The sequence below is a fragment of the Dryas octopetala genome, chromosome 2, assembly GCF_963921425.1.
Source record: "Dryas octopetala chromosome 2, drDryOcto1.1, whole genome shotgun sequence".
Classification (NCBI taxonomy): domain Eukaryota; kingdom Viridiplantae; phylum Streptophyta; class Magnoliopsida; order Rosales; family Rosaceae; genus Dryas; species Dryas octopetala.
This window is the reverse complement of record NC_141367.1, coordinates 13155532-13177898: the sequence shown is the minus strand read 5'-3', so window position 1 is coordinate 13177898 and position 22367 is coordinate 13155532. Positions and strand designations below refer to the sequence as shown.

At 35.3% G+C, this 22367-nt stretch overlaps 1 protein-coding gene and 1 long non-coding RNA gene across 2 annotated transcripts; both read left to right on the top strand.

Moving 5' to 3' along the window:
* The first annotated feature begins 1158 nt into the window (after nucleotides 1–1158).
* LOC147293222 (uncharacterized) lies at nucleotides 1159–3323 on the top strand. The gene is made up of 3 exons (XR_015120633.1): nucleotides 1159–1428; nucleotides 1510–1618; nucleotides 3123–3323. It is a non-coding gene; the product is annotated as an uncharacterized LOC147293222 (long non-coding RNA).
* A 112-nt stretch (nucleotides 3324–3435) lies between these two features.
* On the top strand, nucleotides 3436–10445 carry LOC147293221 (uncharacterized). The gene is made up of 6 exons (XM_086231033.1): nucleotides 3436–5510; nucleotides 6694–7002; nucleotides 7090–7192; nucleotides 7273–7943; nucleotides 8461–8575; nucleotides 8726–10445. The coding sequence occupies exons 1-4, from the start codon at nucleotides 3436–3438 to the stop codon at nucleotides 7909–7911; spliced, it is 3126 nt and encodes a 1041-aa protein (XP_086087159.1). The 3' UTR covers nucleotides 7912–7943; nucleotides 8461–8575; nucleotides 8726–10445.
* Nucleotides 10446–22367: the final 11922 nt, after the last annotated feature.

Here is a 22367-nt window from a genome sequence, read left to right as displayed (position 1 = left end):
GTTACTTTCAGATGGCATTGGTGTGAATAAGCCTTCCTTTTTTACTCAAACCTACAAGTAACTACTAGCTGTCATGTCTTTTTTTTTTTTTTTTTGCAACCATATGATGTTCCTTTTATACATCTTTTTCTTTTTTTTTTTAATTGATTCATGGGTTCAGTTTTTTTTTTTTGGCAAAATGATACATGAGTTTAGTTGATTCATTTTTATTGTTCAATAATAGTAATTAATAATAGCTATTGTTATTAGAGATAATTAGGCTTAGCTCCTTAATAAAAACAGTTTTTAGATGGAAACCAGGGGTATTTTAAAATTTATAAGAAAATTCTTTTAATTCATAATAAAATCATTTTAATTCATAATAAAATCCTTTTAATTTATAAGAAAATCATTTTAATTCATAATAAAGTCATTTCCCGATTTGAAGGGTATTTCCCCTATTTGAAGGGTATTTCCCCTCTTAGGATATAGAGTGAGCGTTGCAAAGGCTGCATGTTAGCTAGGTTTTAACTCCGATATTTTGGGCTAATGAGTTTATTTCTATTTATATTATTTTCTTTTGTCACATTCTGATTATAGAAGTTAATTCTATAATTAGAATGTGATTCACACCTTAATCCAAGATTAACTCTTAATCTAGGATTGGGGTGTGACAAACATTCACCGAAAATTGGTATCAAAGCTTTTTTTATCATTATAATAATATTGTTAGATAGCAAAGTATCTTGATGATTGAAGTTATTTCTACATATTATTGATAAGTCATTATCTGTGTTCTTAATGAATAGTCAATCATAAGAATTATCTTTGATTATAAAGTTGTTAATTTATATGCAAAATTATACTATTACTAGAATAAAAGGTAGACTAGAAACAATAAAGCAGACTATTAAGTTTCATAAATCAAGGATAACATATTATTTAGGAGTTTGACAATTATCTAATCTTAGCACTACAACAAATCTAAGCAAAAGTCACGTTTTTTTTCAACTAATCTGGAAGCCATTGCTATTGTTGTGTTTTTTGGTCAAAAATCACTGTTTATACTTTGACTGACTAATACAACTCCTAAACCATTGCTTATTAAGTAACTAATTCTTAATGTTGTTGCTTTATTCGTTTCAGCCCTGTTATGCAACAAAAAACCCCGAAGTTGCAAGCTCTGTCACTTATTCAGATATCCCTTAAGGGGAAGGTAATCGAAAATGGTCAGAGGCAGCTAATCCCACGCAGTTATAGTCACCGATCTCCAAACCGTTGTCGCCTACACCGACGGAAATAGTGTGGCTCGGCACATCCTCCAACCTCCATCAAATTGAAACCCCCAATCCACCTCCTCTGCATCTGGGTTGCTTGGGTATAATGGTTAAATTATTATTGTGAGGTCTGACAATTGGCTTGCTGGCAATTGAATTGGAATTTTTGAAGGTAAGAATCTCATCTCTTGCACCAGCTAGTATGCCTTATTAGTTGAAGTTATTTTAATCTATTTTTTTGTTTGTATTGCAGTGGTTGATTTTTCAGTTATTCAGACATTCATTTGGCACCTTATCTGCTCGTGGGTTAAGAAGGAACGTGATATTGCTTGACAAATTATGGCCTAAACAACCCGTCTGATGTGAGTTACTTAAAACCCTGCTCTTCAAGTCATAGAAATTCTAGTTTGGATTATGTGTATAAACCAAATGACCTTGATGGAGATGAAAATTTTGATTCATAAATTTTATCTTCTGTGGGTGTGAATTTTTAGCACTTATTAAACGAATTCTTATGAAGTAGATGTCATATCCAATATGCAGGTGTAGTAAAGTTTAAGTTGTTTGGTGACTTTGATATGAGTTTTGGGGTGAATTTCATGTTAATTGGTTGATAGTTGATACCTCCCTTAGATACAGGAGTACTGTTGTTTACATCGTTTCAACCATTCATCAATCTTGGAATGGCAAATATGAATGGTGTTGAAACATTGAGTGTAGCCTCCTTTGGGTATTGGATAGCCATGATTGGCTGGTGGGTATTGGATAGCCATGATTGACTGGAGTTGAACTGGTTTAATTCAAATACATCAGCAACTAGCTTCTAGAAGTGCATCTAGTGGACCTAAACCTGGGAATCAAGACATAGGATAACTAGCTTCAGTATATTATGAATTGGTTGTACAGCTGGCTGCTTATGTGGATTTAGTTCATCTATCTTTACCTTTCAAATATATATAAACCGATGTACTAGTCTGCATTGTTAATTAATTAATGAAAACTGAGAAGATTACATGGTATTAGAGCAAGCAATATAAATGTTATGCTCAACAGTTATGCAGTGTTTCTACATCACACACGTGTTTGCATTAGAAATGTAAACCAAAACCTTACAATATATAATGTTATGAACATCTCCACTTAGTACCAATTAATTTTGAGTTTAATCCTCTAAATTCTTCAATATCTTGTTACCAAACTCCAATAATTTTGAGTTTGATTTTAAGTTTATTCTTTTTCTTTGTGCTACCCGAATGGCCTTTAGTGATTGGGCTAGTCTAATCATAATCTCCACGAACCCAATGCAATTTAGTTCAGCATGTGTTTTGAAGGCTAATTTTATGGCAACTACCTTAAACTCTCTAGATTATTCTTGTTTTCTCATCATAAGTTTTTTTCTATTAATCATCATAATCTTGTCAAATTAATACTGTAATTACAAAGTGGCAGAATATACCAGATTGAGCTTTTAAGAATTTGGGGTGAATTTCATATAATTTATTAACATGACATGAGCATGAAAGTAGAGAATACTGGATATATATTTATATAAATATCACTGATGTAGTTTAGCAACAACTTTTTGTAGTCATTGTTACTATGATGATCCACTGTTGTATCAGTTTCATATCAATTTCAAATTATGTATTTAACAAGCACAATAGCCAACTCATATATTTGCAGATCCATAAGTTTGGTTGTATTAAATTAGAATTGCAAACAAACATGTAGGTTAGATTTTAACTTTTAGTTTGTTTATTTCCTTTACAAAGTTGGAACGCATTCTAGGAATATTTGCACTTTGTAAATGAAAAATTAATTATACAACCAGCATATAATTGTTCTTTTTGTGGTTGTTTTTTGTAGGCTTCTTTTTCAAAGGTAACTATCATAGAATAATTGAAAAGGAGATAAACTCAGCTACTTGCTTTATGCCAAAATCTGCTACCACTTGGAAAATTGTACGATGCCAAACATCATAGATAAGAGTTGGGTTCGACTGGATAGAAATACTGAAGAGTACCAGACCTGCTTATGTCATTTCTTGGATCACAGTTTCGAGCATGTTGCAATTGGCAAGAGAGTTAAGTGTCCGTGTCGATTGTGCTATAATCGTTTTTGGAGGAATCGAACTGATATTTACAACCATATGATAGTTGATGGTATGGACACCCGTTACATGGACTTGCCATGGAAAAATCATGGGGAGACCATTTTAAATCCAACGATTGATCAAATTGAACAGAGCGAATTAAGTCCATTACATGATGACCATACTGGCCCTGACATGCATTGTTTGCTGGATGACCTATTCCGGAATGCCAATATTGAGATTGTAGAAGACAATAATACCAATCCACCATCCAATGCTGGATGCACAGTTGAAGCTGAGAGGTTTTTCAACTTCGTTCGGGATGCTGATGCCCCACTTTGGCCAGGCTGTGAATCCATGAAGAAACTCCAATTCATTGTGGAGTTGTACCATATCAAGTGCTTGCATGGGTGGACTGATCGTGGTGTTTCTGACCTATTATCCCTGCTGAAACGATCATTTCCTGAGGGGGAGACTTTGCCGGCCACTTTCTACCACACTAGGAAGCTTATTAGTGATCTCGGGTTGTCATATGTGAAGATAGATGCTTGTCGAAATGATTGTATGTTATATTTCAATGATCGTGCAGCTGATATTGTTTGTAGAGAGTGTGGTGCAGACCGATACACAGAAGAAAGCAGTTTGAATGGTCGTAAAGTTGCGGCTAAGGTGTTACGCTACTTTCCACTTGTGCCTAGATTACAAAGGCTTTTTATGTCAAGGCACACAGCAGACCATATGACCTGGCATGCCACAAGCCGTGTCAACGATGGGGTAATGAGACATCCGGCTGATTCACCTGCCTGGTTGGAGTTAGACACCAGATATCCTGAGTTTGCAAGTGATCCACGAAATGTTAGATTGGGTCTTGCGAGCGACGGTTTCAATCCATTTGGTCATATGAGCAGTGCACACAGTACATGGCCCGTAGTTATGTCAATTTACAACCTCCCCCCATGGATGTGCATGAAGAAGCCCAATTTGTTTATGTCACTTCTTATTCTAGGGCCCAAGGCTCCGGGAAATGACATAGATATATACTTGGAGCCATTGGTGGAAGAGCTTGGTAAACTATGGGAAAGTGGCGTTCAAACTTATGACGTTGCCAAATCCGAAAGCTTCAATATGAAGGCTGCTTTGTTATGGACGATTAATGATTTTCCTGCTTATGCCAATCTATCCGGGTGGAGCACCAAAGGCAAATTTGCATGTCCACAGTGCCATGGACTTACAGAGTCTCAATACTTGTCTAAGGGTCACAAGCACTGTTATTTGGGTCATCGTCGGTTCCTTCCTACAAACCACCGTTTCCGGAGGGAGAGATGTGCATTTAATGGGGAAGGTGAACGTAGGACACCACCAGTTCCTTTATCAGGCTCTGATTGTTTGGATGAATTATCCACTATTTCCTTTAAGTTTGGGAAGAAACAAAGAAAACCAGTGGCTCGAAAACGAATGAGGGATAGCACTTTGATTGAGTATTCAGGTCCTTGGAAAAAACAAAGTATTTTTTTCAAGTTACCCTATTGGAAATACAACCTTCTCCGGCATAATTTAGATGTGATGCACATCGAAAAAAATGTGTGTGACAGCCTTGTTGGAACCCTTCTTGGCCTAGACGGAAAAAATAAGGATGGCATCAATGCTAGAGCGGACTTAGAGTTGCTACAATTGAAGCCCAACCTTCATCCAGTGAGATGTGGCAGTAAAACTTATCTACCACCTGCTGCCTTCACCTTGAATAAGCAAGAAAAAGAGATGTTTTGTCAGGTTTTGAAGACGGTTAAGATCCCAGATGGCTATTCATCCAACATTGCAAGATGCATATATGTCAAGGAAAGGAAAATCATGGGGCTGAAGAGTCATGACTGTCACGTTCTCTTACAGCACTTAGTCCCACTAGCTGTTAGACGTGTTCTACCAAAAGGGGTAACTTCAATTATTCTTGAGCTATGTAGTTTTTTCAAGAATGTTTGTGCCAAGTCAGCCACAAAAGATGACTTCCTCGCTTTGAATTTGCGCATCACTCTAACATTGTGTCAATTGGAGCGTATAATGCCACCTGCATTTTTCGACGTCATGGTCCATTTGCCAATCCACCTTGCCAATGAAGCTGCTATTGGGGGGCCTGTACAGTATAGGTGGATGTATCCGATAGAACGGTAATGCAAATCTCTCACTTTTAACTCACTACTAAGGCCCCGTTTAGTATTTATTTTTTAGAACTAAAATCACTTATACAACCTGTTTGGTAAAATATTAGATATCTGTTTTTTATCAAAATTCACTGTGAGTGACAGCAATATGGAGAAGCAGTTCAAAGGCTGCTTTTCATTTCCACTTTTATGGAAAGCAGGAGAGAAATGGTGGGAATTTAATGAATTTTCAGTAATATCCAAAATATCCTAGATCATTTTTACCATTTACGTTAGATGTCCCTTCTTTCGTCTCTTCCATCTCTTTCGCTCATCTTCTTTCTCATTCACTGTTTTAGTCTTCTTCTCCAGTTATCATTCTCTTCAAATTTTTTTTGTTCTTTAATTTTTCTAACTTATAGCCATTCTCTAGTTTTATTGGATCTCACCCTGTTCATTTCTCCAAAAGCCAAGATAAAAAAGTAAAATCATTAAAATAAAGAGCAACAATATGAGGTAAATGATCTAGCTAAAAGAATGTGGGTTTTTCCTAGACATGATGTTGAAGAAAATGATGGAGTTAGTGTTTTGGTGGTCTTCAAATTTTGATGACTCTAAGCACACAGGGTACTATGGTGGGAGAAAAGAAGAAGAATAAAAAGAAGGCCATGGGTTAGGGGTGGGAGTGGAATGGTGGGTACTGTGGTGAAGAAGAAGAAAAAGATGGCGATGGGGTGCTGAGTGTTGGAATCTGCAGGTGGGCGGGTTGGGCCTTTTTTAATGGTCTTTTAATTTAATTTCTATTTAATTTGTATTTTCTAAAGTGTTGGTATTTTTTTATTATCTTTTATGAACACATCATCCTGTTTAGAAAATAAAATGCATAAATGTAGCTGAATTTTTTTTTTTGGTCCCAAGTAAACGAGTAAAAAGTATTTGTTCATTTTAGTCATTATACACAACTACAGCAAATCAACACAAAAATTTACCAAATATTCAAACACTGTTTTTTATATTCAGAGCGCTTTTAGAATAACAGTTTACCAAACATTCAGTTGTTTTACTTTCACAGCTGATTATTTTCATAGCTCAATTAAAAGTGATTATTCTTATAGCACAGCAATACCAAACTAGGCCTAAATATGAATCATGCTAAAATATGGTGTTGTTGTGGATACTTTACACTCATAATCCCATAATATATTTGCAGGTATTTGCAAACATTAAAGAATTATGTTAGGAATAAGAGCCGGCCGGAAGGTAGCATAGCTGAAGGTTACCTCGTCGATGAATGCTTATCATTTTGCTCTATGTACTTAAAAGACGTAGACACACGTCGCAACCGTGTGGGTAGAAACACTAATGATGGTGAAAATATAGTGCGTGAAGGGTTTGCCATATTTCATGGCCAAGGTGAAAGCAGGGGTGCTGGGGTAGCTTTTTACATGGACCATGCCTTGTGGGAGCGTACCCATCGTTGCACCTTATTTAATTGTCATGAAGTTGATTCATATGTGAGGTATATAATATGCTCGGTTAATACACACTAACTGTTTTTGCATAATCTGAGGCTTTTATTTATTTTATTTGTCTTTGCCATCTCCAGAGAACACCGAGCTGCTGTCCGTGCTACAAGATCTCGACGAACAACACAATATGAAGCCGACTGCCAGGCAGATAACTCTTTCACCACATATTTCAAAGACCATGTAAGTGTGATCAAACTTGAGTGATGTCTATTACACTGAATCACTTGTTGCTGATCTATAGAGTTTTTGTTATTCTTTAGATTAAGCAGTTGTTGGATAGTGGTGAGCAGATTCCTGCGGATTTGGTTGCACTTTCAATTGGTCCAAGTCAATGGGCGGTAAGGTATAAGAGCTTTGTTGTCAATGGTTTTCGTTTTCGAATTAAGGAGGTAGATGTGCGTAAGAAGAACCAAAATAGTGGAGTTTTTGTGGTGGCTGACACTAATAGCTACGCTAGTGCTCGGGACCGCAATCCTAGAATAGGACCTGTTGGATATTACGGTGTGTTAATCAACATTATAGAGCTACACTATAATGATGATCAAAAGGTTGTGTTATTTGATTGTGAGTGGGCTGACACGACTACTGGGGTTAAAACAGATGAATTCGGCTTCAAATTGGTCAACTTTGATAAGCTTATGGAAACCACCGACACATTTGTTCCCGCCTCTAATGCTTTGCAAGTATTTTATGTTCCTGATCCGATTGACAGTGTTTGGCAAGTAGCCGTTAAAACTCAGCCGCGTGACATGTATGACATGAATACTGTCAATGCTGGAGACATTTGTGCTGACCATAGATTGGATGTTGGTGTCGAGGAATCATCAATTCAACCCCGGGTTGACATTGAGGGCACAACAATTGATCGTCCTTTATCCCCACTCTCTGCCACTTTATGATCTGCCCTCTAGTATCATAACCATTGAGTCTGGTAAGCATAATTTTGTCAATATCACTAATACCAATAGAAATAATTGGTCTGTTTGTTCTTCTCATACTTGGTCTCTACACATTACTAATAGCTGAAGGTTTATCGGCCAACCATCTAGCCAAAATTAATTGAGAATACAGGTCAGAGGTTGGAGAATTTTGCCTAAACTATGATATTACTATTTAAATTATAATGTAACTAATATTGGAAAGGTAAAACATCATATAAAATAGCAACTTCCAGTCAAACCAAAATTTAGGAATATGATATATCACATAATTAGCATATGAAAGTGGAGGCTGTTTGCTTTGTGAAAATGAGTTAAACAATCCACTGGCAATGATATCATTCTGCATCATGGAGGTTTGTTCTTTCTCAAATGTCTATTTGTGAAGGACTTCTAATTGTTGGTAAAGTTGCATGATTAGCGAATTATGGGAAAGTTAACATATTTAATTCTTTGGATTTTGCTGTATTTAAAAAACATGATATTAATTTAGTCATCTTGATCATGCAGGTTTGGCTTTTGGCTCTAGTTGTTTTATGGATGGCCACATATAATAGTACGATTTGGTTTAGTAATATACTTGGCCATTTTGTGAATATGGATTCTGCCAAGACAGACATGGATGGTCAGTAACTAAGTACCATCTATTGAGTCAGGAGCTGGTTCTAATTTGATGAATATTTTGATAATCTTTTCATGCATCTAGTATGTTTTTTTTTTCTCTCTTTTTACTAGATAATCAATGTACTAATGCAGCAAAGTTTCTTGGATATAGGACCAACTGGGAAGAGTGTCTTTGATATGTGGAATTTTATTCATTACGCTACGGCTGGGTTTAGATGGTGCACCGCCCCTTGTTCAGTTGACAATCCCACCTCCTGCAATGATTGGATTATGAAATTTGTTCCTCCATCTCTGGGAGGTTACTCATATTTAATTATGAAGCTAGGGCCATTACATTTTACCAGGAAAGGCTTGTTTGTAGCAAGCACAGCTGCTTGTTTGACCTTTACTGTAAGTTACTTCTATCTTTTCTTGGTACACCTTTGCCTTCCATTTAATAAGAACATCTTTGGATGCCCATTGTTACAATCACATTATGAGTTTGTCTATGTAGCATATGGAGGTCCAAATTAAATTTGAGAATGGAGTGGTGTAACTCAAAAGAAGAATTGCGGCGTGTTTATATTTCTTTTATTCATACAATTCATAACTTGAAAATATGTTTACTAGACTACATATAAGTGATTTGAATACAAAAAATGCTTTTGATTAATCTAAGAACTAGGGCTCATATTTTTGTGAAAGGTCTTCCAAAGTGCACCTTTTTTTTACTGGAAGAACCCAAAGGAATAGAAGGCTATAACAAGGATTATCCCATGTTTTATGACTCTTTTCAGGTATGAGAGTTTTTGTATACTCTTTCTGTTTTCAGGAGTTAAAGTAATAAGAGAATTATATTTCCATAGTGTCACGTCAGAGGCTTGAAGTATTTCTTTTGTCCTCTTCTGCTTTTGGCAGATATAGTTTCTCAAAGTGCTTTTGCCATCATGCTTGTCTTGACAAAGTGCTGAATTGACAAGATTCTTTTCAAGCAGCAAGAATCAGAATCTTCCATCACTTTGTTCATTTCTTGGTCAGTATTGCACTCAATTGGGTCATGAAAAAAACCACACTCAATGCAGGGAATTTTTTAAATGTACAAATACGTATTGCCTCCCACCCCAAATGCATTATTAGAGTGTCATCTCCCTCTTAAGAAAGAAAGACTATTTCAGCTATTGCCTCCCTCTTAGGAATTTTTTTTCTGTTTTGCAAGAAAAGGCATGCCTAGAAGAGGCATTAGAAAACCAATCAATTTGCATGCATACCGTCAGCTATGGTTTGAAGAGCCCTGTTCTGAAATGCCTCCAGAAGATGCTTGTTCACAAACAGACTCCAATCCAACCCCCCACCAGCTTTCTGATTTCGTTAACACTTGTGTTAACATTTGGGTGCCTATGAATCAATTCACAGTAGGTCATCCCTGGAATGGACATGGTGAGTTAAATTATTCTCCGGTGCACCTAAATCCTATGGATACTAACTTGAATAACAGGAGAGTGGAGGTTGGTGATAGCACTCCACAATCAAAGGTAAGAGACATCGCACTACCGGGCAGCATGAACTTGTCATGCAAGGCACATACCGTGATCCTAACACAAAATGAGCATGCTGAGAATAGCACAGCTCATACTGGTGTTGCTCCCCAAAGTACTAGAGCCAAGGCTAAAATTTCAAATAATGCAAGGGTAGTCACTAAGGGAGTACGTGAAGTAGAAGGCAATCCAAATAATGTAGACCAAGCAGCACAAAAAGCTCCCTTTTGGGATGATATGGTTGCACCAGATACATATAAGTCTTCGAGCACAGATAGCTATGGCATGAACTAGTCAACATGATCTTCAGCTTAATGGTGTGCCACAATGTTGGTTAACCTTCAGCTTAAACCTTTTTAGCACAAGATGTAACTACATACTGTTTTTTATTTAGGAAGCAATAGGGTATGCTACAAATGTCATCCTTGCACTATTTTGTGTTCCTACTGCAAGTATCATTAGGCATGAAATGTCATTTTCTAAGAAGCTAGGACATTTTCCAGTTATTGTAACAGTATCTTTGTTTTTTTTTTTGTTTTAATATAAGTTCAGTTATGGTTTTAAGTTTTAACAGTTTTAGTTCTACCAAACCCGTTTGCCTCTTGAAAACCAAAAGTTTCCCTATGGCACAAAAGTATAGCAATGGCTTTGTGAGTTTTAAAAGAAGAAAAAAAAAACTTTTAAAAGGGAAAGAAATTTTCAACAAGGAAATTCAATTTTACAAGAAAAATAAAGTTAATATTTAATTAAAAAAATTATATTAAGAGACTAGTATTTTTACCCTAAAAAATAATACACAACTCCAAAGAGACTAGTATTTGTTATATTTATTTGTGGAATGTTGATATACAACGTACTATAAGAAATTAATACACAACTCCAAAGAAACAAAAATCTTAAAAATTAAAATAAAATTATAATTGTAGTAATTGAATGTTATTGCTAGACAACTACAAGAAAGCTTGAACTTTCAAAAGAAGGCGACCGAATGCTTGAACAACCGCCTTCGAATGCTATTTGTGAGTATTCGCATTCAAGCGCTTGATTAGAAATGAACCACATTGGTATAGACTCAAAACAGGGGCGGAACCAAACACATTATAGCCCAGCCAAGAATTCTGCGAAAAAAGTGATTATATACATATATATATATATATATAGAAGTGCTCTAAAGTTAACTAGTTAGCAAGTTAATACGAAGCTAACTATGCTTTTGGGCTCACCACATCACAAATTTTATAATCCGAACCATAATTTATTTAGGCCACATTTCAAAGATCATCATTGCAAAAAATCAACAAAATCAAAAATCATGTAGTCATCTAATTGAGATCAAATAAATAGACGATCAGTATTTTTGATAAAAGCATAGAAATAGTTGTTATTATAATCAAATGGCTAAATGACTTCCGATTTTAGAGATTTTTTACAAGAATGATCTTTGAAGTAGGGTCTAAACAATATACGGTTCGGATTTTGATATTACATTATGCAGTGGGCCCAACAGGGTGGTTAGTTTTGTATTAACTTACTAACTAGTTAGTTTTCGAGCATTCTTCTATATATATATATATATCACATAGAAGCCCAGTATTAGTAACTTAGTATGTTACCGTTTCTTTCAATTAGAATTTGTTGGTATGATTGATGAAATTTATATGAAATTTGTGTGTTTGCTGCCATATTTTTTCGAGCATATGCTTTCAAACTTTTATTGTTTAATTAATATTTGTATAATGCATTTTGAAGGGTAAGGGTCAATATACCCCTCATGACTAGGTGTATCTTTTTTTCATATTAATAAAATTCTCTCATACTGTCGATTTTTTTTTTTTTTTTTCCAAGTTCCTAAATAAATATTTGTGAATTTTTTTTACTAGGAAAAAATTTGTCAAGAGATTTAGCCCACCCGAATTTTAAATCCTAGTTCCGCCACTGACTCAAAATATTAGTTTTTTTAACGTTGTAAAGTCTTTTGTGGATTTTTGTAACATTAACTATATATATTTTTTTATTGGGAAAAATTTACAAACATGACACATACTTTGATGGTTGTTTCATTTGAGGACATTAATTTTGCTTTGTGTTAATGAAGGACACATACTTTCATTTTGTGTCAATTAAGGACCATGTTTTTTTTCAGTTTTTATCTCAACTTTGGTCCGACGTTTGACCCATCAAAACTCAACCAAATTCAGAAAAATTATACTGAGTTTAAAGATATGCATTTCCTCTTTACAACTATATAAAGATTACCCATATCGGATCTCTACAACTTTAGATAATCAGCCCTAAAGTAGGGTACCCGAAATTGTTAGCTTCCCAAATTTTTTTTCAGAGGTCCAATTGGACAGTTTCGGGTACCCTACTTTTGGGCCAATTATCTGGAGTTGTAGATGTCCGATTTAAGTGATCTTTATATGGTTGTAAAGAGGAGATGCATAGCTTTAAACCAAGTATAAGTTTGCTAAATTTGGTAGAGTTTTGATGGGTCCAATGTTGAGCCAAAGTTGAGATAAAACAGGGTTCTTAAGTGACACAAAATAAAAGTATGTATCTTTCATTAACACGAATCAAAATTAACGTCCTGAAATGAAATAGTCATCAAAGTATGTGTCCTGTTTGTAAATTTTTCCCTTATTTATTATTATTGTTGTGACCAATAGTTAATTAATGGTTATAAGTTTCTAGCTATTTATTTAGTTAAGTCATATTAGTTTCAGTACTTATATATAGATTTGACATTTGGTTGAACCATGGCTTGTAATATTAAAAGGCTAGGCTTGTAATATTAAAAGACTAGCTGTAGATCGTTTTCTTTCAGAAAAATAAGATTATCTGCTAATTATCTTCTTCTTCATATTCTATATACATTTTTTGCATTAATTATATTGTTCGTCAATCATGACAAAGCTTGAATCTTCTTAAATTGTGAGAGGTCAGCCGAATCAAAAATCTTGGTTTATTTTGTTGGTACTTCATTGTAGTTAATACTTGCCCCTATCTTATCAAAATATAATAGAATCTTTGATGGTCCCAATGAGCAGATATTTATCCCACTTATTAGTGAAGTCAATATGGACTAAAATTTTCTATCATGCTATGTTAGTGCGCCAAATCCAAATTTATTCAAACAAAAACTCATTTGCCGCTTTATCTAATCTTTCACTTCTATTTCAATATGTGATGAACTGAATTATTCAATAATTCTCGTTACCCCAGTACTGAAACGCCAACTGCAAACCCAATTCCATTGGGATCAAATTATCAATCCAAATGAGAGGGAAAAAAAAGCCTTTCCCGCTATCAAATTGGCTGACTTGCAGCTACCACTTGACATGATGCTCAGGATGGTTACTTGGCCCAATGCTCTGACAGCTTTTACCTACTTCAAGATTAGTTGATTTGAGGGATATGGCACTTCTTATACATAAATATGGAAAGGAGATGAGCATTTCACAAACACACTCACATTCTACTTCTCTCAGAGATTGGAACAACTGAAAGAGAAATCAAATAGGAGACTTGAGCGTGAGAGTGAAGAGCACCAAGGACGTCAACAGGTTTGTTCACTATCTTCTATATGAAACCTCCAGTTTTCGTTGATGCTTGAATTAATTTCAGACTTCCAATTTAAATTCTTGTTTCAAATTTACAGTTTTAATTATTTATATGAGGTTGCTTATATGGTTATGTACAAAGATAAGTATAATTATAAGTTTACAGACCATTATTGAAGTTAGCATGAATGTTCTCTGCTTTGGGCTTGTTAGTCAGCACAGTACATCTAAACAAATTTTTTTTTTCCTTTCAACATTTTCAAATACCTATACTACCAGGCTGAAGGAAAATGGTGTATTCCATGCAGTTTGTTTACCATGATATAGTAATAAATGCCATGCTATCCTATATTAATACATGCCAATTAAACAGATGCAGTCAATTGCACTATGTTAATTAACAATGATTCTTGTTTACATGTTGTCAGGTTGAGCAAGTATGGATAACTCACAGGCACAAGGGATTGAGGATATTGGCCTTGGATCGGGGACTCAAGAGGAGGTCCATGTGGAAGGTCACATTGTCAATGAGGCAGTAGAGGATGGGACTCAACAAGCTGTTATGCCTCCTGAGCCAATTGTTGTAACTAATATCAATGAAGAACTCCCACATGGGGATGTTGTGCATGAGGCAAATGAACCAAATGTTGCCTCGGGGCTAGTGGCTGACATCCGAGCACGTAGAGGAAGGAATAGACCAAACTGGGCTTTAGAAAGGCCAGAGTTGATGAGGTTCAACAACTTCGGACAAGCGGTTGCTCCCTCAAGGACGGTAGCAAGATTTTCAAGGTTCCTTGGCCAATTGGCAATTGATAGAACCCTGTTTGCAATCAATGTACTTGATTGGAGGAAATTTCGGGGTCGTGAAATGGACCGAGCTTGGGCAAAGATTGACGTATACATGTACTTGCCCACCTATGTTAGTCAACAGATGGCATAAAGTTCTAATATGGGATACTCCACAAATTATATTATTCTTGAGAAATAAAAAAAAAATTGTGAAATGATCTGTTTTGCAAGGTAACCATTGACTGGTCTGAGGAGAGGACTCTTGCATTGAAGCAAAAGATACGCTATGTTGCTGAGGCAAAAATGAATGAGCGGTGGAAACACCATAAGTGTTTGTTGCGCAAGGATTGGTATAAACCTTTCGTCTCCAACAATAGGAGGTTTGTATGTGGGGATCCCCATGTGGATCCTGATCAATGGATTCACCTAGTTCGCCATTGGGATTCTTTGCCGGCACAGGTAGGATGTCAGTTGCTTTCTCAAGTGATTCTTGATTACAATATATATAGATTTCAAAGTAGGAAATTTCTTTTACAAAATAAATGGTTGATTTATATGACCATCAATTCAATTACATGTCAGTCACCAGTTGCACATGTTCTGTAAATGTTGTCTATTAGGAGCGTGCTGCACTGAACACTAACAACAGGCACAAAATGAGGGTGATGCATACGTCTGGCACAAAGACCTTTGCGCAAATCCGGGATGAGTATGTAAGTGTTCTACGACCTGCGAATAAATTTGGCATTTAAGGGTTTTACTGACCAGCTTGTAATTCAGAGCTCTTAAATTATTTATTTGAGTTTGAATGCTACATTAGATAATTGTTATCAGGTGGAGCAAAGTTTAAGCTTGTTTTCTGTGTATCAAATCGTAGGCACAGGACCACGGAGGGGTGGAACCAAACAGAATTGAACTCTTCAAGATCACACATTGCAGGTCCAACGGGAATCCGGTGAACTCTAATGCAAGGGAAATTATTGTGAGTTTACTTGGGTACAATTTCAATTAAATTTCACTTGTTGCACAATATGGATACTTTAATGATGGTTTATGAGTTTTTAATTGGTAATTTCTTAGGTTTAATGTATTTCTTCTTTGTTCTAATAATAATGATGGTATTGGTTAGGCACTGACTCATGTTGACAAGTTGAAAGAGAACAGAAACAATAATCCAACTTTGAAGCATATTTTGTAACTACTTACTGCCAGTCGATACATATATAATCTTCACCATCTGAAACTATATTTATACATTTTTATATTTCTATCATCAAGTAAAAAAACCATATTTGTAATGGTGATGGTTTAAGATAGCAAAGACTTTTATTTACTGATTGTTTATTCTAAAAAAATATAGCAAAGGCTTTTATTTTATTCTATCATCAAGTAAAAAATCATTCTGCACCATGTGAATTTTATTTACTGATTCTTCTCGATTTGTGACTGATTGTTTAAGATAGCAAAGGCTATTATATTATATGCCATGCTTGTGTGTCAGGCTACTAAAAATGTATTTGAAATGTTTGTATGCAGGCTGATCTGGAACAGAGGGTAACCCATTACGAACAGCTCCCCAATACACCCTCAATTACCATGGAAGTCATCAATGGACTTTTTGCAGCAGTCATGGGACCTGAGAATAGCAGTGGCGTTAGGGGATATGGGATTGGAGTGACCCCTGCTGACATTCCAGGCATGCACACTGATCGACGTGGTGTGGCTGCGGAATTACATGCCTTAAGGGAGTCATATGAGGTGCTACAAAGGGAGGCTGCAAGATTGACAATGGACCATCGGGAAGAGATGGAACACACCAGAATGCTAATGGACCAATACCGCCTAGAGGTGGAAAGGCTTCGACTAATGCACAATGGAGAAATTATGCAGCTCCAAAGGCAACAACAACACATGGATGTTAATTTCAATGGAAGAGTGTCACATGCAGTTGACAACTACATCCGAGGGTCGTTGGCTGCCCCTCCGAGCATGAGTCAATTTCCACCAACAATAGTGATGGAGCCGAGCCTGCAAGTACCATTAGCAGCTGCAATTATGACTTCCCCAATTCCAAATCCTGCTGGAGGCCAAACGCAGCCTAGTACTACACCAAGTCGACTCAGTGGCAATCAAAAAGGAAAATCAGCTGCATGTGAAGGAAGCAACACAGCTTCAAGCAGTGCGAATGAGGGACCAAGTAACCTGTGAGGCTGCTGTTTGGATTCTCAGTAAGATAGTTTATAGCTTTTAAGTATTAGTATGCTATATATGGTCAATCTCCCTGTTTTGGAAGTTAGATTGTGAACTTGCTGACTTATATTTGGAATGAGGCCATAATATAAGTCATGCCAGTTTGCTTGGACTTGTTATATATTTCTGGTTTATTTTGATGATGGTAGTATATATGGAGCAGGGAAGTGCTGTGCATGATTATTTTGCTTTTGTGAATGTGGTAGGGGTGTGAACAATGAAAAGATGAGTAGAAGGTTTAAGTTTTCTGCTTAAGTACGTGTATTGTCAAGCAGCACATTTATAACACAAGAGGTGTTTTGTAATGGATGCTCACTCTGTTAATTATAATTTCTATTGGATCAGCTTGTGACTTTTTTGGTTTATCTGCAAGTTACTAAATTATTATTTTGTTCTTTAATTGGTTAGCAGCAAGCACATTTGGAAACCATGTCCAAAGCTACATTAGGTCCTCCTTCCAAAATTTAATTCTGCTATGCATATGGATATTACAAACAAAACCATTCTCAAATTGCAAATCGTTATTTCTTAAGCAACTCCATTTGGCAACTAATATGTATATGATTAAGATAGTTGGTTAGCATAGAAACAAGTAAAAATAATGCTCTAGGAAACCATTTCTGCAGAATTTGTTTAGTAGATTGGCAACCTTTATCAAAGATTGCAGTAGCTGCCAACCTTCTGCACAAAGGTTGTTATAGCAGGGGTGAAAAACAGATTCAAACCTCTCCTATTCAAACCTATTGACCAACTAATTTATAAGTGTAGCTTAAGAATAGCACCTGTCTGACACATTAGTTTCTAATGTGCATGTCAACATCAATGTCAGGGGCCAGATGAACCAGCAACCTTACCAAAACAGGTGGTGCAAATGGTCTTTAGCGACCCCAACCCCTACATCCTTTGGCTTAAGTGTTGCTGCACAGTTGCTACTGGATTTTGCAACTCTAAATGGTTGTTTAGTGGGCAATAGAACTAGGAAAAAAAAGGTTGGGGTTGCCAAGTTTTCTTGTAGTGTAGTGAGCAAGTTATAACAAATTATTTTGAAGTTATAAGAATCAATCACGAAACAATAAAAAATTTAGAAGCTATTAAATAAACATTACAAAATACATTAGCAGTTAAGCTAGAAAAAGGTAGGTTATGATAGATTATCTTAATTTAGAAATAAATGAGCATCAAAAAATGAAAGCTTACTTTAGATAATAACACTTTAATTTGTCATTTTTATACCAAATAATATAAGCATATCTTACATAACAAATAACATCATATAAAAATAGTATAATTGATTTACTTATAAACCTGTCAGAAAATATTAAGTTATAACAACTTAATCGTAATAGAATCAGTCTGGAAACAGAAGTATGTGCTTCAAACACTGGCATCCAGTGTTACCTGTTAGGGGGAGCAATATTTAAATCCAACTCATTTCGTGGATAGAAAGACATTTTCTGAAGGATGTGAAGGTAAAAGAAAGCTTATATATCACTTTCCTCAGATAGATGAACCATGCATTGTAAGTGTCATGTTTTAAAGAGGTAAAAATTTGACAACTTTCATCGATCTTACGTCCCGAAGTTCAAATTTTTCAAACCGATTTCAGCTTTACGAATTTTTCGAGAAAATTTATCAAAAGTGATTTTAGATTTACGGATTTTTGAAAAAATTTATCAAAAGTGATTTCAACTTTACGAATTTTTTGGAAAATATATCGAAAGTAGTATAACAATGTAGACTACCATGTAATCATGCAAGCAATCAGACATATATCCTAGTCAAAGGAAGAATAAGAAGTCAATTATGGTATAAAAGGCAAATTTCCTAGTATGTGCTCACCTTCTGTTTCATTTTCATATTCAATCCTGTTTTGTTTGATTTTTGCTTTTGATTTTGTCAATAAAAAGCTTACAAATCTGATTTCCGTTCTTATTTTGAATAAAAATTGTTAGAACAAAAGAGAGATGAAAGTAAATAAGAGAGAAAAGAGATTATGTTGTGACTATTGTCTGTGGGTTTCGGGTAAATTATTTTGATTTTGGTCTTTGCATGTCTGGTTGTGATAAAAGATTGTCCACACAATGTATGAGGAACACCTGAAGATGTTGCTGGACATTTTGATTCATGAAAGGAACTTAAAAAAAAAAAAAGAGTATGCATTCCATCAATAAGGAATTATATAAAAGATGTCAAGTAAACTATGGTGTCAACATCATATATGCAGAATACAACAAACAGCTAGAATTGTACTGCAAGTTCCTCCAGTTACTAAGATTTTACTTCCAATTTGACTAAACATCGAAGTGCCTTGTTGCATCCTCCTCCGTCTGGGAGTTACATGGATTTGTTTGTTTCTTTACTATATCCTCATTTTTTATTCTCTTATAAAGTTTATGTTATCATTTGTTTATTTATCATAACCTCATTTGGTTTATTGTAACACTTGGAGGGTGACTTCACATGTGCAGAACTTAAGAGAATGACACTCAATAATGTGGACCAGTGGAATGAGCTGTTGATAAAAGACATATTCTTGTTATGAAGAACGGTGTGCAACCGCTCATAAGCGTAAGCCGCATGCATGCAAGAAAAATCGGAAAGGTCTCAAATTTCCTTTTTCGCATAGTAACTCAGAACTGTCCTGATTTCAATTATGTAGACTTGTCTTGCAAAACTGTACCAAAAATTATGTAAACATCGAGAATTAATATGGACAAATGTTGAATTTATGAGCACAACAATTGCATGCGGTGTTCTATACTTGTTGTACCTTACCCCACATAGTGTTCATATGCAATAGTTTCAAAGACACAACATCCACTAGAAAATTAGTATTACAGCCTTATTTATCATTATAATAATATTGTTAGATAGAAGAGTATATTTAGGATTGAAGTTATTTCTACATATTATTGATAAGTCATTATCTGTATTCTTATTGAATAGTCAATTATAAGAATTATTTTTTATTATAAAATTGTTAATTTATATGCAAAATTATACTATTACTAGAACAAAAGCTAGACTAGAAACAATAAAACAGACTATTAAGTTTCATAAATTAAGGATATCATATTATTATTTGTCTTGCAATTACCTAATTTTAGTGAGCAAGTTATAACCAATTATTTTGAAGTTATAAGAATCAATCACGAATCAATAGAAAATTTAGAAGCTATTAAAGAAACATTACAAAATACCTTAACTGTTAAGCTAGAAAAAGATAGATTATGATAGATTATCTTAATTTAGAAATAAGGGGCATATTATCCATAAGGGCTTTGACCCATTGTTTATTAATAATCAAAATAATTTTGTTGTGAAATGACTAAAATGGGCCAATAATTTCAATAAAGTGTCTGATTATAAGTTATCACAGACTTTGTAATTATATAAGTCCATTTATATTTAGTACGGTCTTCCACAGTGGTTGAGTGAGAGTGAGAGTAATATAAGGGCCATGTATGACTTTGGCCCTCATTGAGTGGGCCGAAAAAATGAGTGCAAAGACATTTGAGTGCAAAATGTGAGGGTGATGCATGGATCTGAGTAAGGTCATCCACAGTAATGAGATTGAGAGTGATAATGAGAAAGAGTGAGGCAAAGTTTTAAAAATTCTTACGGTAGGCCTGACAAATAAGAGTGAGAGTTTGTGAGAGTCACAACTGAGGGCTTTGGGAAGATTCAGCTAAGAGTAAGATTGGTTGAGAGCAAGTTTTTCGTGGGCCCCACCACGTGGGAGAAAAGCTAAAGCTACAACCGGATCCTTGAAAAAGACGGATACGCCCTTTGCACAAATTGAGAGCACGTTGGTTTTTGAAGGAATTGATACAAAATAGGGGGTAATTTGTAAAACGAGCGGGATGAGAAAAGTGGCCGACAAGCCACTGTTGCACGTCAGTGCTTGTCTACGATGCACCCTCACTCGCACATGCATGTGACAAAAGGTCCAGATAATTGGACCGTTTCATCTCAATGGTCCAGATTAAATGACCATTAACATTTTAAAATATATATCCGGCCCAGACACGTGGCGCGTTCTGAGCCTTTCGTTTTATATATCCAAGCAAGCCCTCGATGAGCGCTCCAGATCACTCGCTGATGACCCGATGGGTAACCAAAGGTATAAGTGCAACAGTCACGACGATTATAATTCATGTTGTGACGTTTGTACAACATGGTTTCAAAACTTACCAATAACGCAATAATATCAGTGCGATACTGAAGGAAAATGACCACAGTACCACTATTATATTAAGCGGAACCTAAAACTCCCAATACCTAAAGACCCAAAACCGGTTTCATGCACTTGCGGAAAGGGCATTCAACCATGTGTCGATTGTGAGACCAAACTAGATATCTCATTTTGGGGAGGATATAAGAATATTTACGTGAACGTTTGTGATTCGCCTGAGGCCGCTTGTGGGAACCAATGAAGATTGTGTTTGTCATTTCATCATCGTTTCTTTATTGTTGGGGGTTGTTGTTGTTGTTAATTTTATATACTTGTTATAGTATTTAGAATCAGTGTGATTTCCTTTATATATTTGTTGTCATTCGTATTATGAAATACAATGAATTGTGTTGTGTTTATAATTTTTATGAATTTCAAACATTAAAAAAATACCAAACAACTTGAAAGACCGTTGGTGGAGAAAAAAAAAATATATTTTATAATTTGGGTGATAAAATTATAAATCCAAATATATTCAATATTGACCTTATATGAAAGATCTCTTAAAAATAAAACCAATGGTATAATTTTTATAAATATTTAAGTTATAAATTATAATTTAACCATCACTTAATTTAAATTAGGATTAATTTAATTAGGTACAACTGCATTATTCTCAGCTAAGACTTTCAACACCACTTCAGCTTCAGCACATATAACTCTCACTCTCAGATCACAAAATCACTTTTCAAGCCACAAAATCACCTTCCAATTTACTATATTACTATATTACTCTAACTCTCACTACAACACTGTGGATGGCCTGAGGGTGATAGAGAGTGAGTGTAATGGGCCGTGGGTCCCACCCATGTGGGAAAACAACAAAAACAGCTATGCTGCTTGAAGTGGACCTGGCTAGTGCGTCAGATCCAGTCACATTAACTCATTATATAATTAACATACCTATAAGAATAGAAAGACAATATTTTATATTCCAATCCCTTATTACTACCTGCAGGAATGCCACGAGCACCACTACCATTTAGCAATAACAGAACAATTATACCTAATTATTTTAATGGTATTTGAATTCAAGCTATTTTTCAGTAAGATCTTTACATAGATTTTGTCAGCATTCCACCTGAATGGTTCTATGACAGAATTCATAATGAACCTTATCACCTAAAAGTTTTTAACAAGGAGAAATATTAAGTCATACCAATAGTAAGATATAGGTGGACACCTACAATTGAGCATATTCAGAGATTTAGAGGAGCATGAATTATGCAATTCGATAAGTTCGATGACACGTGTCCCAAGCTTACGCTTATAAGGAAAGAACATAATATGAGCATTTATAGCAAAGAGAAGATTGTCCTTTTGGATCTATCCTTCACATGTGTACAAAGACTCATGAAGCTTTTGAGAAGCTTACTTCACAGTTAGACCAGCAAAAACACAAGCAAAATAGGATAATATATGATCATTTTTGGAACAATCTCACCA

Excerpts from the sequence above, each read along its gene's own strand:
- LOC147293221 (XM_086231033.1), top strand. The coding sequence starts at position 3,436 with ATGGACTTGCCATGGAAAAATCATGGGGAGACCATTTTAAATCCAACG. Across the intron at positions 5,511-6,693 it reads TGGATGTATCCGATAGAACG|GTATTTGCAAACATTAAAGA; the intron begins GTAATGCAAATC and ends ATATATTTGCAG. Across the intron at positions 7,003-7,089 it reads GAAGTTGATTCATATGTGAG|AGAACACCGAGCTGCTGTCC; the intron begins GTATATAATATG and ends TGCCATCTCCAG.